General features: G+C 33.8%; 2 protein-coding genes and 1 pseudogene across 6 annotated transcripts; 1 reads left to right on the top strand and 2 right to left on the bottom strand.

Moving 5' to 3' along the window:
- The first annotated feature begins 1,522 nt into the window (after positions 1-1,522).
- On the top strand, positions 1,523-6,814 carry LOC147405747 (uncharacterized). Its single transcript, XM_086433581.1, has 6 exons — positions 1,523-1,678; positions 1,753-1,843; positions 4,095-4,449; positions 5,753-6,200; positions 6,288-6,343; positions 6,508-6,814. The coding sequence occupies exons 1-6, from the start codon at positions 1,648-1,650 to the stop codon at positions 6,550-6,552; spliced, it is 1,026 nt and encodes a 341-aa protein (XP_086289707.1). The 5' UTR covers positions 1,523-1,647; the 3' UTR covers positions 6,553-6,814.
- Positions 6,815-7,196: 382 nt separating this feature from the next.
- On the bottom strand, positions 7,197-13,523 carry LOC147405746 (serine carboxypeptidase-like 46; annotated as a pseudogene). Its single transcript, XR_015176836.1, has 10 exons — positions 13,304-13,523; positions 13,112-13,215; positions 11,910-12,005; positions 11,709-11,801; positions 10,979-11,064; positions 9,649-9,948; positions 8,208-8,341; positions 7,917-8,009; positions 7,704-7,821; positions 7,197-7,563 (listed from the first exon to the last, which is right to left on the bottom strand). The product of XR_015176836.1 is annotated as a serine carboxypeptidase-like 46 (transcript).
- A 4,731-nt stretch (positions 13,524-18,254) lies between these two features.
- On the bottom strand, positions 18,255-23,639 carry LOC147405745 (plant cysteine oxidase 2-like). Of its 4 annotated transcripts, none has more exons than XM_086433577.1 (6): positions 23,192-23,639; positions 22,809-23,099; positions 20,875-20,993; positions 20,601-20,763; positions 19,796-20,014; positions 18,255-18,699 (listed from the first exon to the last, which is right to left on the bottom strand). In XM_086433577.1, exons 2-6 carry the CDS (start codon positions 23,026-23,028, stop codon positions 18,575-18,577), a joined length of 846 nt encoding a protein of 281 aa, XP_086289703.1. In that variant the 5' UTR covers positions 23,029-23,099; positions 23,192-23,639; the 3' UTR covers positions 18,255-18,574. The 4 variants fall into 4 exon arrangements, with proteins under 4 accessions (XP_086289703.1, XP_086289704.1, XP_086289705.1 ...); XM_086433578.1 differs by having other exon boundaries at positions 23,287-23,639; XM_086433579.1 differs by having other exon boundaries at positions 23,397-23,639.
- Positions 23,640-24,462: the final 823 nt, after the last annotated feature.

The following is a 24,462-nucleotide window of genomic DNA, read 5'->3' as shown; positions in this document are numbered from 1 at the left end:
ACTCCTTATTTTGAACATTTAGATGTGTTTTTTTTTTTTATTTATTTATTTCTACAAGTTATTAAAAAAATCACAAACAATATCGAAATTTTAAATTTCGCAACTATGCTATATGCATTTTAGATATTCTGAGAAGAATTATTAAGTGTCTACGTGAAAATAAAAAAGAATCATAATTATATTTGCAATATCAAGCTCAACATTATTTTGTTGTCGAATTCAACATGTTTATTGTTGTTGAGATCAACAATTTTATCATTGACATCAATATTTTTATTGCCGAGGTTAACAAATTTATTGTTGATTGGAATAAAATTGAGAGATTTACACGACAGACCCAACTGTTACAATTTTATTACAAAAACTTCCTTGGGTTTTTGACAACTCCTAGGGAACCTTGTATTATGAAGTTTGTTATCCACCAAACCTCACTTTATCAAGTTTGTTACCTAGCAAATCCTTATTGTGGAGCCACGTCCTAAAATTCAAATTTATGACATTAACTTGTTACTTAACATACCTTGGAGTGGCTTCTAATTGCATCAATTTGTGGCATTTAAAAACATGATCTAACGTCATCGGGTTATGAAAGACAAAATTCTAAGAACTATAAAAATATATATAAAAAAAAGGTTAATTTTCAACGTTGAATTTTAGTTTTAAATTTGAGAGTATTGTAACCATCAACTTTCAAACACCAATGATCAAGCTAAAAAACAATTTTATTTTTGAATTTCTTCTTTTGAATCTGAGTTTTTCGATGAAACCTAAAAGGTTATGTTGTTGGATTTCTAATTTGACAATCCATGTTGGGCAAAAGACTCTTAGTAAGATTTGTAATCTTACTAAGTTATTCATTGTAACATGACTCATAAAGTAAAGTTTGTTCATGTAACAAACTTCATAAACTAACATAGTTTTTATAATAAAATTGCAATAGATAGGTCTGTTTGATAAATCTCTCATAAAAATTTGTAATAGTTCCAATTTTAATTTTACTAAGATCCAAAGCATCAACATCCTATTATAAATAAGAGTCGTGTTGGAATAACCTCAGCAAAACACATGGAGGACACCTTGACGTGGTGATACATGCATGTCTATAGATGTATTTTACTTGTATCTCGAAGAAATATATCTACGGGCATGCACGCCTCCACATTAAGATGTTCCCATGTATCTCACACTGATCATCAAATCAAGCAATCCAAGATTCCTATAATCAAAACGAGGAGAAAGATCAAAGAGTAGGATTTGAGGAGCCCACACCAACCATCTTATCGGATGACTTTCTCTCACTTTTAAGTTTTCAAAGGTAATAGCGACCTGGTAACGGACTAACGGTAGTATATAACGGCAAGTTACGTTTGAAATTTGAAATTCGAACTCTGGACAGTTGGCATATTAAGTGGGACCCAAGACGCGGGAGAGGTTTCGGCTTTGTTTTTAATTTTAACTGTTTCTAATCATTTTTGACCGTTGGATTTCTTTATTTTGAGTTTGTAGGATTCCTAATTTTCCCGCTCATAGACGCCATGGCTCTTTAGTTTCTATAAATTCTCATTTGTTGCTCTGTTTCTCAATTCTCATTCATCATCTCTTTGTTTAATTTGGTTTTTTTTTCTGATCGCGAGAACAGTGTGAGATATGGACGCCATTACAGATCAATCTGCTGTTGGTGAGAAACATTTTGTGCCCTAATCTCTCTCTCTCTCTCTCTCAGATCTTTCTCACTGATTTGTCCTTTTTCAGCAAACTCGACGAGATCGAGGCTGCGATATCCTCTGAGATCTGCAAGTAAGCCTAAGGAGGACACATCGACGACTGCTTCTGTGCCAAAGAGGTCTCTTACATCTTTACCCATCTCTTCGTGTTTTAGTTTTAGGGATTGTTGGAATTTCTAGGGTTTTTGTTTGGTGCTAAATTGGCGATCCAAATTGTGGCCTTCAATTTTTTGTTTGATTCTGTGCTAAGGTGTTTACGATCCTTTTTTTATTTTTCTTCTTCCTGAAATATCATTAATTGATGAATAATTCTTTTTCTCGTATATGGGTTTAATTCGTGAAAGGATCTAAAAGAACAAAAAGAAAAAAAAAATCATTAAAAAAAGAAGAAGATATCTCTCACTATTCATTTTGGATTACTTGTTAAATTAAAAATAATAATCAATTTAGAAAGTAATTATTTGGGGAATCCTATTTATTTTTGTGATTTGATTAGCACAACAACAGCAACAACAACAACAACAACAATGATTTAAAGCTTCCATTACATGTTAATTGTAAAATGTATGAAATAAATTTTAAATTATGGCTCATATAAGACCAAACTCCAGTCCCAAATCAACAAGAAAAAAAACCAATAACAAATTTTTCTCGAAAAACATTTAATTTAATTTTTTATAGTGCAAGTACTCTTCTTTTAGGTACTTTGGTGCCTCATCCACTCTTGTTTATAAGACCCCCAAATCACAGATCCCAAAATCCCCTGTGAGTAGGTTTCTGTTTGATAAAGTATAAACTTCAACGGTTTGACTCACTATTGGTTGATCCATGTCAGACCAACCCAGAGTTGGTTTATCGAACCCGAACTCTGTTATCTATCTCTTTATTGTCTTAATCCCTTTCCACAAGCGTCTTTGTTTTCAGAACATGTTTCATTGAAGATAAAAATAAGACCCTTTGAACAGGCACAATCAGTGACATAAGCAGCTCTTCTAAAACTATAAACATGATTATTGTGGAGAATCTGACGATGAGGAGAACAATTGTCTCCACATTCACACAGTATGGGTGGCCCATTATTTATGTGGGAACTACATGTCCTTGGAGATCTTTAAAGCTTAACTGCCTCATTTTCTGCTTGTTAAGAGTAATAAGTTATTATTAGTAGGGGTAGTATCGCCTATTTCTTTACGATATATAATAAATTGTGCCGCTAGGGTTGGAGTTAATTTCAACTCCTCCCATGTTTCTCCAATCTTCTCTTCTATTCTCCTCTTCAATCCCTTAATCTACACTGCTTTACCCACACCATCATCTCTTGTAGTTCCTGATAGCTAGAGCAAGCCCCTGATGTTAGGGTGTACTATCTCATATTTATATGCATTTGGTGGTAATGGCTATAACACCATTCAATATCTGTTAAATGTGATTCATTTCCGTAATAATTATTGAAGAAAATAAGCCATGATAGGATAAAACTAGTTGTGCAAATAATGCAAAACTTTTCTAACTTGCACGAAACATGATTCAGATGATCAAATATAATCTGACACCTTGAAACTAAATAAAGGAAAATCTTTTAAGTTAACATAGGATAAAATTTACTGTGTGATGAGTACACCAATTTTCAAACTAACATGTAACTTGATTTAAAGGACCAAATGATCTGAATTATTTTGATACTAAAGCATTGTTGGAGAAGTCACCATAGGATTAAACTGATTGCATGAATAGCAAATTTTTTTGAACTAACATTAAGCATAACTCGGATGGTCAAAAAATCTGAAAATATGGCATTGTTTTGATTTTGGTTTCACCGTTCTGTGTTTTCCTAAAGATAGGAGGACTATTAGTGTTTGAATCTCCCAGTACTCTCTGATCTTTTATGGATTTTGGTAAGATGTGATCAGTTCCATCTTTGAAAATCAGTATTATGTGACCTATCGATGATTTTTTGGTTCATTGCAAATTGCAACACTCATCCAAGATGAGAATTGTGGGATTAGTAAAAGAAAGATTAAAGGGTTTGATGGCTAATCCAGAAGTCTTCACTTCTATGGTCCTTTCTGTAGAGTGTTTTCTTGTAAACTTGCTATGTAGCAAATATCAAGAATGCTCAGAAGAAAGACAAGGAGAAACACATAACCCATTTTTGTTATAATCTCCCTTAACCATTGAAATCCATACTAGACTTGGACTCAAAACTGTGGTATAATTCTAAAATTCTTTGTGCCCAATTGCATATTTTTCACACCCAACACTGTAAATGTCTACTATCTAATGCTTCATGCTATTGTTTAATAGCATATGCAATCATTACTACTTGCGAAGCACATTTAATGATTGATTTCTCTCTGATGTGTTTTTTAGGGTGAAACCTGCATCAAATGTAAGTAAAAGTGTGAGTGTTCTTGATCTCTCTGGCAAGGAAAAGTCTGCCAAGCCACCTAGAAGGCTCTCTATTCCTGCCAAATCTGCTGTCAGCCCACTTCCTAGACCAACCAGCACCACCATAACTCCAATATCAGAGACCAGAATGAAAAGGTCAAATCAAGGGAAGAGTGGAACACCAGCTTCTGATGTTTCGAAATCCATGATTCAGCGGAAGTTCAGTGTCCTGTCCTCAGCATCATATTGGCTATCACAGATTAAGCTATCCGAATCTGCTGCTAAGCACTCAATTTCACTTGGGTTCTTCAAGCTTGCCTTGGAATCCGGATGTGAGGTACTTAAGCTGACAACTTCTGCCTGTTTGAATGTGTAAGGACATTTTATGAGACTATGTCAGTGAAAGCGATCCATTTGGATAGTTCAAAGTTGTAACAATATAACCCATTTAGTATATATATATATATATATAGAACAGCGTTCCTAAGACTCATATTGGGACTCACATTGCGACACACCGTTTTGTCTTATATGGGCAAAAATTTTTGGATTGGGCTGATTTTTTGTGAGGATGATCTCTATGGTGAGGAGATCATCCTTGCCAAAAATCAGCTCATTATGAAACTTCTAGACCGTCCAATTTTTGTTGAAAAATTATAGACCGTCCAATTTTTGTAAATCAATTTTGATGGGGTTAGAAGTTTTGGAATGGGATGATTTTTTGCCAGGATGATCCCCTCATCACAGAGATCATCCTCACAAAAAATCAGCTCATTCCAAACATTTTTGCCCATATAAGACAAAACGGTGTGTCGCAATGTGAGTCTCAATATGAGTCTTAGGAACGTGACCCATATATATATATATATGTATGGGAAATGTTCAGCACCCTAAGTTTTACCACACACTTTAACAAACGTTTTTTGTCCTACATGGGTTAGAAGTTTTGGAATGAGCTGATTTTTGGTGAGGATGATCTCTATGATTAGAAGATCATCCTCCTCAAAAATCAGCCCATTCCGAAATGTTTAGCCCCATGTTTACACGTTGAAAAATCGTGGACCGTCCATTTTTTGTAAATCAATTTTGATGGGGTTAGAAGTTTTGGAATGAGCTGATTTTTGGTGAGGATGATCTCCTCACCATAGAGATCATCCTCACCAAAAATCAGCTCATTCCGAAACTTCTAACCTATGTAAGACAAAACGCGTTTGTTAAAGTGTGTGGTAAAACTTAGGGGGCCGAACGGGACCCTATATGTATATAGGGTTTTGTTAACCTGTGCCCTAAGGGCGCAGGGCACACGTTTAGGTCATTAAATGTGGAAATTGAATTTCCTACCAAAAATGCCCTCAAAAGATATTTTTTATTACCAGATATACCCTCAAATGGTTATTTCCAAGGTGTATTTAATGCACCTTAACGTGTGCCCTTAGGGCACATGTTAACAAAACCCATATGTGTGTGTATGCGTGCTTGTGTGTGCGTGCGTGTGCATTACATGTTTATTTACATGCACATAGTGCCTAGTAGGCTGTGTATGTGTTATTTGCATTTTCCACTAATTCCTAGTGTTTGTGATTCTTTAGTGAGTGTGAGATATTTATATGTTTTTTTTTATATATATATCAAATGTGCAGCCCCTTCAGAAAATGCGTGATGAGCTGAAATCTTATGTACGTCGACACAACCTTGTTGAACTTGGAGAACCCGTGAAGGAATTATTTCGAAGCTACATGTTGGGTGATTTAGAGCAGGTACAAGTCTCTGAGGCCTGTTCCCAAATACCCGAGGGAACTCAATCCTCCGACGAAGATGTTCACAGCTCTTCTACTACGGGAGCCAGGAAACTGAAACCCAAGTCCTTGAATTCAGAAACCTTTCAAGTTTCCACAGTGGCCGAACCAGCTAAGAAGGAGAATAGTCAAAAGAAACTTCCTGCAAATAAAAGCAAGGGATCATTGATCAGGAACTCTGCAAATTTGAAATCTGATATACATAAGAACTCTGAGAGGCCAAGTAAGCAAGAAGTGAAGAAAGAGAAGGGGAAGATCAAGAATCAGGGAAAGAAATCTGCCGCTGAAAAGGGTGAATAAAAGCTTTGGAGTATCTTTTATAATCACTATATTGTTCAACTTGGTGTGCAACTCATATGGTTTATTTGTTTTCTTTCAGATCCAGCTGACTCTTTGCCCATTGAGAAGACACAGAAAGAAGACAAAGAAAATATGGTAAAGTAAAATTGTCATTTTTGAATGATAGGATGGTTTTGCTCATTAGATTAATGGGGTGTTTGTAGGTGTTACAATAGAGTTAATCACTTTAGTGTTTACATATATGAACTGGAATTATTGGTTTAACTCTTATATTCAATCCCCCGTTTTAATTTTTGTAGGACGCTCAACAAATGGAAGAGATCAGCTTGGCTGAAGTTGTATAATTCAATCTGCACCATACATACTGAATTAAAATTGAATACAACTACTTTGTTTTATTGGTGTTTGTCTTCAAGTTTTATTAATGGGGATTTTGTAGAGAAGGATGGATGGGTTGGAGGGGAAAGTGTTTCAGACTAGTGGAGTGAGAACTTCTTCGTTGTTGTTGGGAAGTTATTGCTTTCCAGTTCTTTTATTTTGTGTGGTGATTGCACAATTTACTGTATTATATCATAGTTTTTCAAACATGAATGATGTTTTTCTACCTCTTTGATTGTTTGTTCCATATATTTTATTCGATGCTCTCATTTTATTGTGTATTAAGGAAGAAATAAACTGTCAAATATACTTCTGAATACCCAAATTGTGCAGGCTCTCATGCAATTTGTACTTCGTTCTGACTCTGAGGAACTTAGATTCTTTTTTCTGACTTCAAATTGTTTGTGATCAAATTAACTCATTCTATGTTAAATAATTGGTAAGTCAAACTAGTTCCATTGATTAAGCTACCTATCTAAGTCATTAATTTTTCTATTGATCCCCAAAACCTGCATTCATCTCAAATTGTACTAAATTTTCAGTAATTCAGTCAACTTAAACAAAACCTAATTAACATCGATGAAATGGTGGTATTGGCAAGATTGTGCTTGAATCCTTAATGATTAATGAATTTCATTTTTCGAGACCCACTTACATCCTCTTACATCATCTTAACAGTACATTATAAATCTTGTTACAAAGCATATTTCACTTAATATTATTCTTTTATGAGGGGAACAAACATTAGACCACAATAATGCAAATCTGACTAACTGCTGCTTCCAAAAACACTCAAACCATTAAGTATGAGGTGTAGGTAATGGAGATCCACTAAGAAATGCTTGGAACAAAGTCAGGGCCTGTGATGGAGATGTAAAGGGAACTTCATGTGCCGCACCTCTAACTGTTGCAAATGTTAGGTAGGTCACATTCTTTCCGTCTTTTAATGCACCAAACGATTGAGCCCACCCGCCAATCTGCGATAGAGACAATTTTTATTGGATCATTACATTTGCTCAAATCACATTCTTTCCTTGTTTATAACAATTTGGGTCAAATAAACAAGACTATGGTATTGTCCTCCTGAAGTGTTATAAGGTTATATGAGTATATATACCTGCTTCTTATTGAACCAATTACCATATTTGGTGAAGGGGACAAGCTTTAAATTTTGAGCAAGCATGTTAGCAATGATCCTTGTTTGTGTGAGTGGAATCTTTGTATCTTGGTCTCCACTGCAGTAACAATGAGAAAATATGAACTTAGCTTCCATTAATACAAATAGAACCAAAACACTTGAAATATGCACATAAGATATGTGATCACAGACCTGTAAAGCATGATGGGGATGCCTGCTTTGAGAAGATCTGTGACGAGGGGTATGAGGTTCATATCGAAGTTATCTTCTTGGTAGACAAGAGGCCTACAACATAAATGTTTCTTTACTACATTATTCACTTGTATTATTATTATTTTTTCCATATAAGCAAGCGAGTTAGTGTTTAGTAATTAGTAGGTGAAGGTGGGTTTTGAATCCAAATTGTTGCTTAGCAAGTTGGCTCCTTCGACATACCCAAATGAATTATAAATTATTAGAGAATGAGAAAAAAGAGACCCATACCCAAGGCAAAAATCCCAATGGAATGGAAGATGAGTTGTGTTGGCATAAAGTGCTTTTTGAACCTGAGGCTTGTTAAGGTAGGTGAATATTCTATCTGTAAGGCATGGATCTCCACTGGTACTTTTCCTTGCAAGCTGTCCACATTCACCATTAAAAAAAAAAAAAAACCCACAATTATAACTTAAAAGTGCTTTCAGGAACTACAAAAGATAATTTGTGTCGATGAAGTTTGGCTTGAGTGGTCAAAGATGCTTATGATTGAAACTGCCTCATGACCCAATGCCCCCCCCCCCCCCAAAGAACAACTAACACACTTCAACCCTACAATCGTAAGTGTCGTGTATTCTGTCGGTGGTACGCAGTGTTGCGGGGGTGCAGGGGTAATCACTCCCCGACCCAAATGTTTTAGGGTTACTAAAAGGGCAATCATGTTTTTAAGGGGTTTTTTGCATTTTGGGGAGATAGATGCGTTTTAACAACTCTCAATTTTTTAAGTAAATATCTCTAGGACTGTAAAACCAAGGGGAAAAGGGAAATAGTAATTGAGCTGTGATTTTCTGGCTTGAAAATTTTCACTTGGTCGACATGGCAAGTGCATAGAACCATAGATTTTTCTTCGGGATACACAAGGAAAAGATCTGCAGCTCTGTGCACTTGCCACGTTAACTGAGTGGAAATTTTCAAGTTCGAAATTCATTAGTGATAGTAATTTTCTTGATCTGATCCATGGATGTAGGTTGGCACACTGCCGAACCACATAAATCTTGTGTGTGTGTGTGTGTTTTCTCTTTACCGTTTCATTGTTTCACAGTAGAGTCTTCGTAGGGGCATGTGTGAAAAACTAAACAACAAAAGAGAAAAAATTGTATCGAACACAAGGATTTACATGGTTCGGTAGTGTGCCTACGTTTACGAATCAGATCAAGAACAATTATTATTTTCTTATAAGTTTTAAAGTCCTAGAGATCTCTATTTAAAAAAAATGGGAGTAGAAAAAATGTGTCCCTCCCCAAAAACAAAAACCCTCAAAATAGAAAATTCTTAAGAAAATATTACATAATCGCTCTTTCCAAAACCTTAAACGCAAGGGGCAACGCCCCTGCACCCCCCCAGCTCAGCATACCCCCAATAGAATACAAGACATTTACGCAACAACATCAGTTTGTTCCATTAGTCTTTGGCCCAACAAATGGAGGCCCTCCATTAGGGGGTTCAAGCGTGTCAAGTTGAATCTTTGGTAGACGGATAGGGGTAGTAAACTCCTCTCTCCCCCTTTCCGACAATCCAAAAAGAAGTGACACACTTTAACCTAACAAGCGTACGGGACCGAAGCGTGTCAAGTTGAAATATTGGTAGTAAGTGGGAAGGGGGCAGTGTGACTCAAATAAAACAAGGTTGTGGATTCAAAACTTATTAAAAGAAATTAACTCGAATGCAATACCGTAGCGTGTATACTAGCGTGCTTTCCTTTAGTTCTAAATTGCTGGGCATTATTTGACGACAAGCATATAGGCAATAGTAGGTCACTACGATCGATATTTTCGCCAATTTCATCTCCAACTCTATTAAAGACATCGTTGCAGCCTTGGGACCATTGATCATGGAAATACTCCCTAAGGTATCTCGAGTCGTTACACACTGTCCTCTCCAACAATAAGGTCTCATCTGATATTGCTCCATGAGACCACAAGTAATCAGCTGCATTCACACTTATGTCCAAGTCTAGAAGTGGATTCCCCAACTACACACATAGAAAAACAAAAATTAAAAATTAAAATAAAGGATCGAATTGGTAACAAATTTATACCAATCTGATAAAACATTTATGAGACCGAGACCCATGCGGATTCATTTTAAATCCAGACTCGATCCAATATGATATGCATTATCCTAGATCCAATCGAAAAAATCAGTACTAATCGATTTAATTTAATAAAAGTATATATAAAATATACATCATTTATATATATCAAACACATTATTCCTTTCAGATTGGAAGAATGGTTGATCCAAAGCTATTCTGATAAGTTATATAAGAGCTAGACTAGCCTTACCAACTTAGTAAGGGAAAATGACCTTACTAAGGCTCATCCACCGTCAAAAGAAAACCTCAAGATTCATCACAAATCTTGAAAAGTAACTTTTTTTTTTTTTTTTACTTTTGAAAGTAAGAAAGTTAAAAAAAAAAAAGATCGTTTGGATTCATTTAAAAAAATTACTTTTTAAAAGTAAAAATTTTAATATTTTAAAATACAAAAGGAAACTACTTTTTACTTTCTAGAATTTACTTTCTACCAAAGTAAATTTCTTTCTAATTACTTTCTACTTTCTATCCAAACAGGCTTTAAATTAATCAGGAAAGTATTTTTCATTATAAAATTTGTTTTTTATCGGATCAGATTTTTATCAAAACCCAAATCCTAGATCAAGGCCCATAGTTGTCAGATTGAACTTCAAGTTTGATCCCATCCATTGATAGCTCTATGGAATATAGTTTGAAGGATTACAACAACGGCGTTGAGTTTGATCAGTGATATAATGGGATTTTTCCCAAAGTTACTTTCTTCCTAACTACTTTCTACTTTCTACTTTCTATCCAAACAGACTCTAAATTAGTTAGAAAAATAATTTTCGTTATAAAATTTATTTTTTTATTGAATTGGGTTTTTATCGGAACCCAAATCCTAGATCAAGACCCATAGTTGTCAGATTGAATTTTGAGTTTGATCCCATCGATTGATAGCTCTATGGAATATAGTTTGAAGGATTACAGCAATGGCCTTGAGTTTGATGCGTGATATGGTGGGATTCTGGTTGTACTCCACAATTAGTGATGCAAGCTGTGGGATGTAGTGGCCTGCAATTAAAATAAAGACCCTTAAAAGTTCAAGATCTCATATCAATAAAAAAATATATAAAAAAATAAAAGTTCTACAACTCACTCGTTGAATTTTGAAATTTAAAAATATTTGAAAACTCATATCAAGATACACATGTTGTATTTAATATTCCTTTTCAGAAAACAGAAATAAAATAAGATTAAAATAGGGTGTTTTATGAAGAATAATGAGTATTTTGCAAAAAATTACTGAATTAACCTTTTTTTTATAAAATATTTATGAAAATGGCCATGTACTAGATTTTTTAGTTATGTATAATGGTAAATTCATCAAATTGTAACCCTTTTTTTTTTTTTTTTTTGTAAAAATAATAATCACAAAATCATGTATATAATATTTTTGAAAATATTATAAAAACATGTTTTTTCTAATGTACCCATCTTCATAAATATTTAAAAAAAAAAAAATTGATTGGCCCACTAATTTCACCAAAATATATAGCTATTTTAGCCTTGCGAAATTATTGTATCCTAGAAAATTCCCTTTCTTAATTAGAAAATTCTAATTAAAAAAAATATTCATAAATTTTGCACCATAATTATTAATTATACTCTAATTTGTTATATTTTTGAGATTAAACAACATCCAATTTGTTGATTACCTGCATAGCTCTCCCCAGTTAAATACAAGTCCGAAAATTTGTATTGTGGGAATTCTTGTAACCACTTAATGAGGAACACCAAATTGTCCTCAGCTGCCCACACCAAGAAAAATTAAAAAATTAAAAAAAATTAAAAAAATTAAAAAAAAAAAAACCTAAGATGATTAATAGAATTTTCCTAAAGATTAGCTGGATACTTACCAGTTCGAGTATCGTTCCAGTCAATGTAATTTGAGCTCGTGTTTGAGTACGAAAATCCAACACCAATGGGGGACTCCACATATAACATGTTAGATTCTGTCCAAAATTTTGATTTTTTTGAGTTCATAATCATAACAGGAAATTAATTCAAGTATGATTGTGTGGGAAAATAGCTTCTGTTTTTTTTTTTTTTTAAGAAAATGTGATTTGGAATTATATGATTACAATTTTTCATTAAAATTTCCATTTTGATAAGAAAATAGTCTCTATTTTGACACCCCAAGAAAATGATTTTCTCATCAGGATAGAAAAATCCTAATGTTATTCTCTTATGATAATTCATACCCCTATGATAAAAAACCCTCTTTTAGAAAAAAAAAGAAACCCTCTTTTTTATAGCAAGGGAGGAGGGAATGTGGGAAAATGATTTTGCTTAGAAAATATAATTTGCAAGTGTATGTATAATTTAAAGTTTTGTACCATTTTGGAATGTTTCTTTCGAGACATTCTGATTCGACTGTGATTGTCATCATGAAATATTGAATGTTTCGGGTTGTCTCGGAATGTCTCAAAATATTTCATCGGTACTGTCAAATTTTCTCTCAATTGAAACATCTTATCAAGACGAGATTTTAAATCGATGCCCACCCTAAAACTAAAAACCAACACCTATTAGACATTTTCATAGGAGCAATCAAACACCGTAATTCATTTTCCCTTGAAAATATTTTCTAAGCAAGCAAACGAACACTTTTTTTTTTTTTTTACATGGGTAAACCAGACTTGAACCCACAACTTTAGAGTTGCTTTTCAATGTGTCAAACCAAGGTATATATGTGTCACGGACCAAGCCCCACCCCCACAATCTAGCTCAAGTCAGCCTTACCCCCACGTGTCGTAGGAATCACCCCAACTCACGTAGGCACACACAATCATAAGAGAATATTCTCACACACATTTGTGTAGAGCTTAGAAACTTTATAGCTTCCAAAATCTACACAAGTGTGTGTGAATTCTCTTGTGGTTGTGTGTGCCTAATAAGTGAGTTGGGGTGACTCTTAAGATATATGGGAGAAGATTGATTTGAGCTAGATCACGGGGATTAGCTGAAATACTGCACGGCCGCTAGGTAATGAGGGGCTAGGTCCATGACATATGGGTTTAAGCTTCAATCACAAACACTTAGTAGAGGACAGCATTACCCAAATTCCACGATATTTGTTCTTGATCAAGAGTCCATTTTCGTCGGGTTGGAACGGGCCATGTTCCATAAATGCGCCGAAACCAAGAGAAGAACAACCAGGACCTAAACAATCGGAATTCAAATTGAAGAAATCAAATAATAAAATGAACAACATCTTATAACATGATCGAAAAAACAAAAAGAAATGAACCTCCATTGAGCCAAAGAGTAAGGGGAAGTGAGAGTGGATTTGGTGAATCCGCTTCTACGAAATAATAGAAGAGCGCTCGACCATGTTTGTCGTCTGTTACTATGTAACCTGAATATTGTTTAAAAGCAACATTGTTGGGTTGCCCTGGAAGAGATGTTATAAGGTCACTATAACAATTTGAGAAGAAGAACAAGAAGGAGAAGAAGAATAACAAAGCCATTCTCATTTTGACTTTAATTAATATAGAGAGATAGATATATGAAGAGCTATATATAATGGTTTGATTTGAAAATGGCATTGGAGACAACGGTACATGGACGGTCGATTCGTCTAAAACTATGTTAAAAATAAATAAATTAAAGTGAACATCCTTATGTTTGTTTCATTTGATTATGATTCAGACTAACTTGACTAACTTAATAAGATTTTAAATCTTACTATGGGCCATTCCACTCTCATAGATTATCAAATTGGCAAATTCAATGTCCTAGACTTCTAGATTTCATTAAAGACACTCAGATTCAAAAAATAAATAAATAAATTCTTAAGCTTGATCCAAGATGTTGAAATTGGACGGCCACTGAACTCTCAAAAATCCCAAAACTTAAAAGTTAAAGTTCAACTATGAAAACTAATTATTAATTTTTATTTATTTTCAAAGTTCTTAGAATTCCATTCTATACAAACCTATATATTGAATCATGTTTTTAGATACGAGAAGTTGATGCGGTGAGGAAAGTTTCGTTTACTAAGTTAGTAAGAAAAGTATTTAAAAAAAGATAATATTCTCGTTTTTGTTTCATGTGATTATTGGGATGCGGTTCATTTTAAAACTTATCTGATACCGAGATGATCCGACATTGGTGCTAACGTTTCTTGTATTAAATAAAGAGTAAGACTAGCCTGAATTACTTTGTACGATTTCTTATCTTACTAAGGGTGTCATAGGCTTGCATGGGTTACCGCATTGGCAATCCAACATCCGAGTCCCCTGGATTTTGTAGAAAACTCGGATTCGAAGAAGAAAATAAATATATCTTTTCTAGGCTTGGTCTAGAATGTTGAAAGTGGACTGCATCGAATCACAAATTTAAAATTAAAATTCAAAGTAAAAAATAACTTCCTTTTTTTGTTAGAATTTTGTCCTCTACATCTTTGTGATATCAGATCATGTTTTTGGATGCACGAGGTGATGCGATAGGAAACTTTACTTACTTAGTAAGGAAAGTGTTTTTCTTAAATTAAAGAACATAAGGATTATTTGGCCGATTTGCCCCAATGTATTTAATCAAAACATCCCGAGAACATGGATTAATGATGGCAACTTGATCCCACAAAACAAGGATTAAACAGTTAAATTCTAAGGATTTGTATTTTAGTTGGATGTTTTACCAAAATGATCAAGTACCTTGCAAAAATTACTAATTCAACCATATTTTATAGATTGAGGATGATCTCCATGGTAATGAGATCATCCTCGTAAAAAATCAGCTAAATCTGAAACTTCTAACCCCCTCAAAAGTGATTTAGAATTTTGGATCTTCAATTTTTCATTGGTAATTTGTAAATCACTTTTGATGGGGTTAAAAGTTTCAGATTAGGCTGATTTATTTATTTATTATTATTAGTATCTGTGTGATGATGATCTCCTCGTCATAGAGATCATCCTCACAACAAATCAGCTCAATCCGAAACTTTCAAGAAATGTGATATGAGGTTCCAACTTGAGGTCACTCGTATATATATGAATAGAGTTGTTTAGACTCCGTACAACATTGAGCTCGACAATCAGCTGACATGGTAGAGTGAATAAAATCATAGATTTTTTTCTCGATATATAAGGAAAAAAAGGAATGATTTTGTCCACACTGCTATGCCAATTGAGTGTTGAGTGTCGTCAATTTCATCATTTTTCATTGAATCATGATAATCTGACTACCCCACGTGACAAACTCAATCGATTACCGTGATGTGACAAGTTTGGGAATCGTAGATTTGCACTCTTCGGGATACACGACTACACTTTCCCATAAAAATTGTATCTCAAGGGAATCATGTATCTCGAGGAATGCAGATCTATGACTCTTGAACTTGTCACGTCAGGTAGTTGATTGAGTTACTGGTTAACATTTTTTTAGTGGATCTAATGATATTCTTATTAGTCCCCATAATAAGTATATCATCCACATAAAGACCAAGAATTATACATGTATTATCAATATTTTTAAAATAGATACACTTGTCACACTCATTGATTTTGAACCTATTCTGTATCATTACCATGTCAAAATTTTCATGTCATTGTTTTAGAGTTTATTTTAATCTATAAACCGATTGTATAAGTCGGCACACTTTCTTTGGTTGCTCCATATAAATTTTCTCATTTAATTTACCATTTAAAAAGTTGTTTTCACATCTATTTGGTGTATTTCAAGTTTATATAAAACAATAATTATTATTAACATCTTAATGGATGTTATTCTTGTAATAGATGAATATGTATCAAAATAATCAAAACCTTCTTTTTGTTTGATTCATTTGGTAACAAGTCTTACGCTATATTTATCTATGGAACCATCAAGTTTCATTGTTCGCTAGAAAATCCATTTGCAACCTATTGGTTTGCTTCCTAGTAGAAGATTTACTAACTCCCATGTCTTATTTTGCATAATTAATTCAATCACACAATTCACAATCTCTTTCTAATATAATGCTTTGGGTGTAGATATGACCTCCTTAAAGTTTTCGAATTCATTTTTTAATAAATAAGTTAGAAAATCTGAATCAAATGACATAAAGATCCTTGTTCTCTTACTGTGTTTTGGTTCATTATCATGATCTATATTATTATTGTGATTTTTATTTAATGAAAATCATGTGCTATTTTATTAAAATATACATCATCTATAAGTTTGTATGAAAACTTATTTTTTAAAAATACTGCTTCTCGTGATTCAATGATTGTTTCGTGATTCTTACATTCGTTTTCTTGTGCATAAATCAATGTGATTAATGTGCATACATACACACGCACTAAGGTTTTTCGGACCAATGGGTCCAAATTCCTTTTAAAACCCATGGGCCCACACGTGTGCGTGGACTTGAACCATATCTTTTTCACACTACTACACTATGGTGTTGTTTATTAAACTGAAAAAAATAAGTGCTGAATAGCATTAAGCATTGAAACTTATAAGCTTGAATTTAAGTACTAAAAAAGTTGTTTGTTTAGATGTTAAATCATATTTGTTACACATTGCTAAAGCTAGTAAATTGTTTTTGTTACCCTTACAATCATATTATACATTGTTTGCATGTTTCAAATACCTATTTCTTATCAAACACAATAAAATATATTATTTCTTATAAAATTAAAATACAATTCATTTTGAAATAATAAATAATACTCAAATCTTTAATTTATAAATAATAATTTCTATTTATAAAATCCCAAAAATTTCAAATTAAAAATAATAATGTCATACAAGTCACCAAAATTTGAAATCAACATTAAAATAACTTAATTTTGGATGAATAATTTTCGATGGAAATGAGGGATGTGTAATTATAAAAGCACCCTATGAATTAATAAGGGCAACCCACACCATAACCAATTTTTTTTGTTTTATATGGGTTAAAGTTTTTGGAATGAACAAATTTTTAGTGAGGATGGTCTATATGGTCTAGAGATTATCCTCACCAAAAATCAATCCATTTTGAAACTTCAAACTCGTCAAAAATAGTTTTAAAAAAAAAGGGGACGATTTACGGTTCTTGAATTTGTTTTGATAGGGTTAGAAATTTCAGGATGTGCTGATTTTTAGTAAGGATGATCTCCTCATTGTAGAGATCATCCTATTAAAAATCAACTTATTCTAAAACTTTTAACCCATATAAGACAAAATAATTTAGCCATGGTGTGAGTTTATTAATTTGTAGGGTGCTTATATACTAATGAGGAGATCATCATCACCAAAAATCAACTCATTCCAAAACTTTTAACCCATATAAGACAAAATAATTTAGCCATGGTGTGGATTTATTAATTTGTGAGGCGCTTATATACTTATCCATAGGATATAAGAGGTAATATCCTTTTAAGAATAAGGGCATACTTGTCCATGCTAAAAAAACGAAGGGCATACTTGTCCATGTCGAAAAAAGTAAAGAGCTTACCGCTTCAGCACTTTTTTTCAGTATCAAAATAGTGCTAAATTTTTTTCACTTATTTTCAACAATAAGCGTTGAAAATATAGAGTACACAAACGCGTAGAATTTAATTTTTTTTCAACAATAAGCACTGAAAAATAGCGCAAACAAACATTGCTATATATAGAACTTCTATATAAAAATTATACTTTTAGTTATTTATATTCAATGTGCGACAAAAAATTTTACACAACTTAAAACCACTTAACACTTATTTTAACTTTTTTACTTCTGCTCTTATTTTCTTTCACTTCCAGTCAAACATTAAGATAAATCCCACATCAATCCAACAAGTAAATCTTTAAATATATATATTATTTAATATATTTTTATTACTTTGGCTAAATCCATCGATTCGAGGAGTCCAACTTTAGCCACTTCAAAATTTTGGAGGAACCCTCATTGTTTCTAGACACATGGTTTTTTGTATTTATTTTGCGCCCCTACTTTTTCCTTAATATTTCAAATACTTCCTTGGAAACGCGTGTAAAGAAGAGGGTTCAACCGAAATTTCGAAGTGGGATCACTACTTCAAAGTTTTTTCTCCAGTAAAGTTTTCGGGTTTTAAACCCATGTTTATTACCACCACCTTCAAGATCTATTGCACAAAAAAATTAACATTTGTATAAAGCTGCAGATTGGCTTTTCATGCTTTTACATTATACTAACATTGAACAAAAAGAATGATTTAAATAAAAATAAAAAAACAGCCATGTTGTGGTTCGAAGAAAGTGAAGCATACTTTGTACTTAAGAACAACTTTTTTTTAAAATTTTTTGAGTAAGTAACAAGGTTGAAGCTGGACCTAAGTACTGTACAGGCTCCAGCAAAGGTACATTAACCAAGATTTCAGTAAAGGTACATTAACCAAGATTTTGATACATAGATTCTCAATCACCTCTATGTGTGTTTTCTTTTCTTCCCTTCTCTTTTGTTATGTACAAAACCAATAGAGAGACATAGAGAAAGAAACCTGTTTGCCTGACATAGTAGGGTAGTTGGCTGTATGGAAATGCAGGACCCATCGATAACGTTGAAGAAACGACGAAGAGTATATGAGATTCATTTCTCAACAATTTTTGGGCCTCTGTATTTTGGTACATCGACAATGAAATCCTCAGGTTTCTCCATTTCTTCAAGCCATGCATACCCCTCCCTTTCGCCTTCCTGCACCGACCCTTTCTCACCTATTAAAGCAAAGAATAATAAACATCAACAAATTTTCCATAAATGGTGGAGATCATAAAAGGTGTCTGGACAAGACCAAATGTTCTATAACAATTTTCTACTTAAATGTTTTGTGAAATCCACCGGGCATCGAAATGTGTAAGGGGAATTAAAACACATGGTATGGTAGGGCTTGACATAAATGTAAGAGATATTTATTGGGAATTCTTTGATGATTTTAGGTTCACTTTGATAGAGTATTTATAAAAGGTTATATCATGCGAAGATATAGAAACTACGTAAATATTACGATCCTACGTTCCTAATTAGCCTAAATCATTCCTATTATTTAAATATCCTAATCAGAATATTTCCTAATATAAAAAATACTAATTCATATAGTCTTCCATTTATGATGAGATGCAGTGACAATGATACGATGCACCTCATGCATCTTTGTATGATGCTTCTCATCGGGAATCTAGATGGTCATCTATCAAATATACAGTTCGAATTGGAAGATGTAGAAACATTGAATGAAATACTTCTAGAAATAGAGCCAAAGGTTGAATTTTGAAGAGAATCAATCCTCAAATATCTCTAGGCAATTTGAACAGCCATGTGACAACAAAAGTTTGTGACATCCCGAAAAATGCCACATATTGTCACTTTCGGGCCCAATTGTAGCCATTTTTTAAAATTTTTTTTGCTTGATTGATGTTTCTTAACTTTCGGATTTGGGCATTAACAATGGTAAAATAATAAAATATACTTTCAAGAGTATGATGAGATATGCTCAATCCCAACTACTAAAAAATGGGATCATCAATCAGATCAATTTTCGTGGTGACAAGTGGCATTTTTAGGGCCATACGTTCAAGCAGGCACCGTCGTTTACATTGAGTTGTGGGTATTTTGGAAACAAGTTGAGATGCTACTTTCTAATTTTTCTATTTGATCCTAATGAAGTCAGCCAAAATAAAAGGATGAAAGCAAGCAAATGTAGGGATCTGGCATCCAACAAGGGAAACATCAAGAATCTTTTTTTTATTTTATTTTAAATATGAATATATTATGTCTAATAAAACAAGAGCACTACTAAGCAGAAAAATGTACCTAAGAAACGGGTGTACGGGGAGACTCGGTAGTAAGTACAATGTCTTCCTTCAGGTTCAGAATACGGTGGGCCCAGTACGTCTAGCACCGCACATGATGTCAACGCTGTGAAACAGTGCATGTTACCACCAGCAGCCGGGTAAAGTATGGTGGTATTGCATGGTGCAGTAAAGATGGAATCAATCTTGATGTTTGCCAACCGGACTCCAGGAGCCTTGACTGCAAGCATTAACGAAAAACAAATTTAGACAAATTTCGGTAAGGTTGAGGAGCCATCATTGGGACAGTCGAGTGAGGCACAGCTCAGAAAATTCCAGATTACCTTCGCATTAAAGTTCAACGTAGCAAACCCTTTTCAATTATTTCTTTCTTTTATGGGTTTTTTTCACCCCCAGAAGGAAAGATCCATACATCAAGACTCAATTCTAAGAAAGACATGTAGATGTGAGTTTTAACAAGGTGATATGAATGTGAGTAACTTCGTCCACATGAATGCTTCAAATCTTGAGACCCTTCCACATGAAGAAAAAAGAAACCAAAAACGGGGGGACGGTTGGTTGACCCTGAAAGGTTGGGTTCAGCACGAGCTACTTATACCGGTTTGCCTGGTCCAAGATGAGAGTTGGGTTATGTGGTTCGGACAAAGGTTCAGTTCATGTGTCCTTATAGAAGAGGGAACCAGGTAAGGGTGGTTCCACATGGGGGTATTAACAATGGTACCACCCCCATTCACCTAAAAATGGGATCCACAACAAGAGTTATACCCAACCGAAAGAAAGAACAATTGACGAGAAGGGTGACTTACTTTGTGAGGGATTGAGATTCTCATTTGCATTACGAGGTACATCAACTGTCCAATCATATGACTTGATGTGCATGGACCCAAAGAGAAGCTTACTGAAAACAGTCATGCCTGGGTGGTTATGAAGTGGAATGACGCCCGATGGTGGCAAGCAGAAGATCCCAATCTGCACGAGTGCAAGAGAGTTTTAGTGTGAGACAAATATAATTAAATTCATTAAAGTTGATTAATTTTCTCTCATATATTTAAATGTAAGCACCCACAGAAGCTGATATACCGAGAATCTGTTGCATTCATATAGGTGTAGATATGTTATAGGAGGGGCTTCTTCAGTCTCAATCGTCCTGAAATACGGCATGTTCGGAGTCAGGCCAACATGTGCTGGTTTCATGCTATCTACAAATGAGAAATCACGCTTGTAAGCATAAAGGGCTGCAACATAAAATAAAACCTAGCAATAGAATATTTATGTAGAATTATACACAAGTAGAGAATTCTAGACTTGAGTCCTATAGAATCGAAGTTAAGTTTTCCTTCTAGTAGCTTACTTATAAGTGCATAATGATGTATACTTGCATGGAGTTTGGAAATGTTAAGGCCATGGTAAGATAATTATATCCTATTTTGTTGAATGAAAAAATTTAGTTAAGGAAAAAAAGGAAAGAATAGGGTTAATAAAGATAAGCTTGTCATCAATGACGTTGAGAACATGGATTAACATCAACCGAATACAGATAGCTCACACTTGAGTCCTCTGTGTCGGCTTGGTATAATACTTTTAAACAAATAAGTATAAAGATCCATAAACAAAGATTTCATGATTTGCAAAAGCATTGTATGAGAGACTGGGTTTCAGAATGGAATCGTCCAGTCCCGATCCCAAGTCAACTTGGCCGATCTGGCTGATCCCATGTGATCCCAAATCCTAGATCAAACTCAGAAGGGACCGAGAAAAAGCCGAGTCATACAAGATCTTCGGCCCAACAAGGGCCAAACCCACATTGGATCGGGTGAATCAACTCAAGACCGGCTGATCCCTTAAACCATGAGCAGGTACACATACATGCAAAGGTGTCCTCATCTACATAATTTAACTCGTAAAACGTTTCCACATACATTGTATGTCAAACATTCACAAAAATAACATGACCTAAAAAAGAAAAACACACACACCAAATATAAGAAAGTTCATATAGTAAACAAACAACTATAGTTCCCTCAAAAGGTTTTACCCATACTTTTGTTTTTTTGCTGCCCAACAACAGGAACAAAAGCAAGAGCAAGGGCGGGAGCACCAAATCTAATACAATCCAAAATATTTATGAAGTGTAAGAACTCAACTAGCATCATAGGTCTCTTTCTACACCAACCACCTTCCTACAATCCTTGATCAAAACTATTACCCATTAACAACAAAATTTGAATTGTTCAAAATTAAAAATCTTCTGTAGTTGGATGTTTCAACTGCTGCAAAAAGTAATTAATTAATTAATCTCTCTTTAAGAGGTACAAAACTATGAATAAATAATAAATAAATAAATAAAATGGGGTTTTTCATGTCGGCTTCCAAGAGAGAGAACAGGTCGACAAGGTGAGCGGAGTGACGTTAGAACATTTTAAGGGTGTGATCCAAATAAGTATCCGCTCCCGAACAGATGAATTGAGGTCCCTTAGCAGATTAAAACTCACAGGAATTGAGATGCAACATGGTTTAATAATAAATTTCTTATAAAGTTTTTTAATCTTCCATTGCATGCTTCTCACTCATAATTCCTCCCACACAAGTTAGTAATCAAGATCTCCAAATGATATTAAGAAATCACATCCAAAGAGTCTACATTCTTTCTTCCTCTATTTCAGACATCTCATCAAAAGTTTCTTATTTCCAATAACAATTAAAAAGTTCAAACTAACATCTTTTAGAGATAGATTAGAAAGAAAAAAAAAACACTCAAAAGTTTCAACCACAAATCAAGTTTCCTTTGAATTAAAAAGCCCAACTCAATTTTCAAAACTCCAAGATTCCAAATGTGATTCCAAACATGAAAATACCAAAACTATTAACAGAATTTGATCATCAAGTTGTAATTTTTTGTGCAAAACTTGAAAATCTGGGACAAACCCAGATAAACAAACGACCAACAAAACACAAACATCAAATGTTCTACTAATTGAACTCGAATTAAAGATAGATAGAGAGAGCAAAAAGACCTAGAACCAAGCGTAAGCGTTCCTCGTCAGCATGAGATGGAACAGTTCCAGTGCCACTATTGGCAAAAACTTCCTTACAAGTCTCGAAAAGCTTCTGAACAACACTCGGCATCGATTTCTTCTGACGTCTACGAACCTTCTTCGACTTGTTGTCAATCTTATTGGGCAATTTGCAGAGTTTCTGTTCGTTTTGGTCAATCAAACTCGCTTCAATCCTCATTCAGACAAACCCATGAACCAATTTCCTCAACAAAACGCAGCAGAGAATCCGAAATGGGTATTAGTAAAAACCTGAAAAAATGGAAAATTTCGAGATGGGTCACGAAGAAATCACCAAAAAACATAATAAAACGCAGATAATCCGAAATGGGTATTATAAAAACCTGAAAATATGCAAAATTGTGAGATGGGTAACGAAGAACTAATAAAAAAAACAGTAATAAAACGCAGAGAATCCGAAATGGGTATTATGAAAAACCTGACAAAATGTAAAATTATGAGATGGGTAACGAAGAACTCATAAAAAAACAGTCATAAAAACAAAAGATGAAACTCTGTTGAGGTCGAAAGCGAAAGAGAAGCTAATACGTGAAATATACTGTATAGTTTTGCTAATTTTTGTTGCCTTGGCAAGAGAGAGAGAGAGAGTTGGGTTTGCTGTTGAAGGTGATGTGGGTTTTTAAAAGGAGACAGATAAGGGAGGGTTTGATGGATAAAAAATAAAAAATAATATTTATTCTAATTTAATTTTAGGAATCAAAACCAGGGGCCATGCAAAACCCCCAATTCCAGTGGGCGTCACAAACAGGCGGATTTGGATTTCTCTTCTATTTTCCACCCCATCTTTAAAGGAGCTATTTGAACCCATAGACCAATATATATACTTTCAAATTAAAAAAAATTTAAAAGCAATAATAATAAATATTACTTTATTATTTTACAAATATTTTAATTATAAAATTAATATTAAAAAAAACAAAATCATACTCACACCTAACCCACATAACTCATGTGTTTGGTGTCGATGAATTTAAAATTCTATTGGATCAAAATGATCTTTGAAGAATGATTTAAAATACTGATTTTGCATCTCGAACAATTTTAAATGATTTCAGTGAGTCATCTCGATCGAAGAGAAGATTTTTTTTTTTTTTTTTCAAATTTATGAATCAAGAGAACAAAGAATAACACGATGAAATGAAGAAGGTGAAGAAAGCAAATATCAATTAAGACATACTTGTCCCATTCACAAAAGATATTGAGCGTTGAGCGAATCATTGCCATTTGAAATCCAAGTTGATTAATTTATTTTAGGGTTTTTTTTTTTTCTTTTTGAAACTTATAATCTCAATTGTATCGATTAATTTGGATTGGTTTGTGCTTCTAATATATTTTAAATGTTTGTGATTAATATAAAATAAAATATTGTGATTGTAATATTTAATCTGAATTATAGTAAAATATAAGACTAATGATAATCTGACTTGAAAAGACTTACTCAGTCCATTCACCATTGATGTGGTAAGTGTGCACAATCGTAGATCTTTTTTCTTATGTATTTCGAAGAAAAAGATTTATGATTTTGGAGTGGGGATCCTCTGTAGCGCGTTTACTCTCTAGGTCCAGCCAACGGTTGAGGGTATGCCACATCATC

This window comes from Akebia trifoliata, chromosome 3 (genome assembly GCF_017979445.1).
Source record: "Akebia trifoliata isolate Shusen 1 chromosome 3, ASM1797944v1, whole genome shotgun sequence".
Lineage (NCBI taxonomy): Eukaryota > Viridiplantae > Streptophyta > Magnoliopsida > Ranunculales > Lardizabalaceae > Akebia > Akebia trifoliata.
This window is presented reverse-complemented; position numbering and strand designations above follow the sequence as displayed.

What these genes read in the sequence shown, in the direction of transcription:
- LOC147405747 (XM_086433581.1), top strand. Translation starts at nt 1,648, where the DNA reads ATGGACGCCATTACAGATCAATCTGCTGTTG. An exon ending in ACTGCTTCTGTGCCAAAGAG is followed by an intron (nt 1,844 to 4,094) that starts GTCTCTTACATC and finishes TGTGTTTTTTAG; the next exon opens with GGTGAAACCTGCATCAAATG. An exon ending in GAAATCTGCCGCTGAAAAGG is followed by an intron (nt 6,201 to 6,287) that starts GTGAATAAAAGC and finishes GTTTTCTTTCAG; the next exon opens with ATCCAGCTGACTCTTTGCCC.
- LOC147405745 (XM_086433577.1), bottom strand. Translation starts at nt 23,028, where the DNA reads ATGAGGATTGAAGCGAGTTTGATTGACCAAAACGAACAGAAACTCTGC. An exon ending in ACGCTTACGCTTGGTTCTAG is followed by an intron (nt 20,994 to 22,808) that starts GTCTTTTTGCTC and finishes TCTCATTTGTAG; the next exon opens with ATAGCATGAAACCAGCACAT. An exon ending in CCCGTACACCCGTTTCTTAG is followed by an intron (nt 18,700 to 19,795) that starts GTACATTTTTCT and finishes TTGCTTTAATAG; the next exon opens with GTGAGAAAGGGTCGGTGCAG.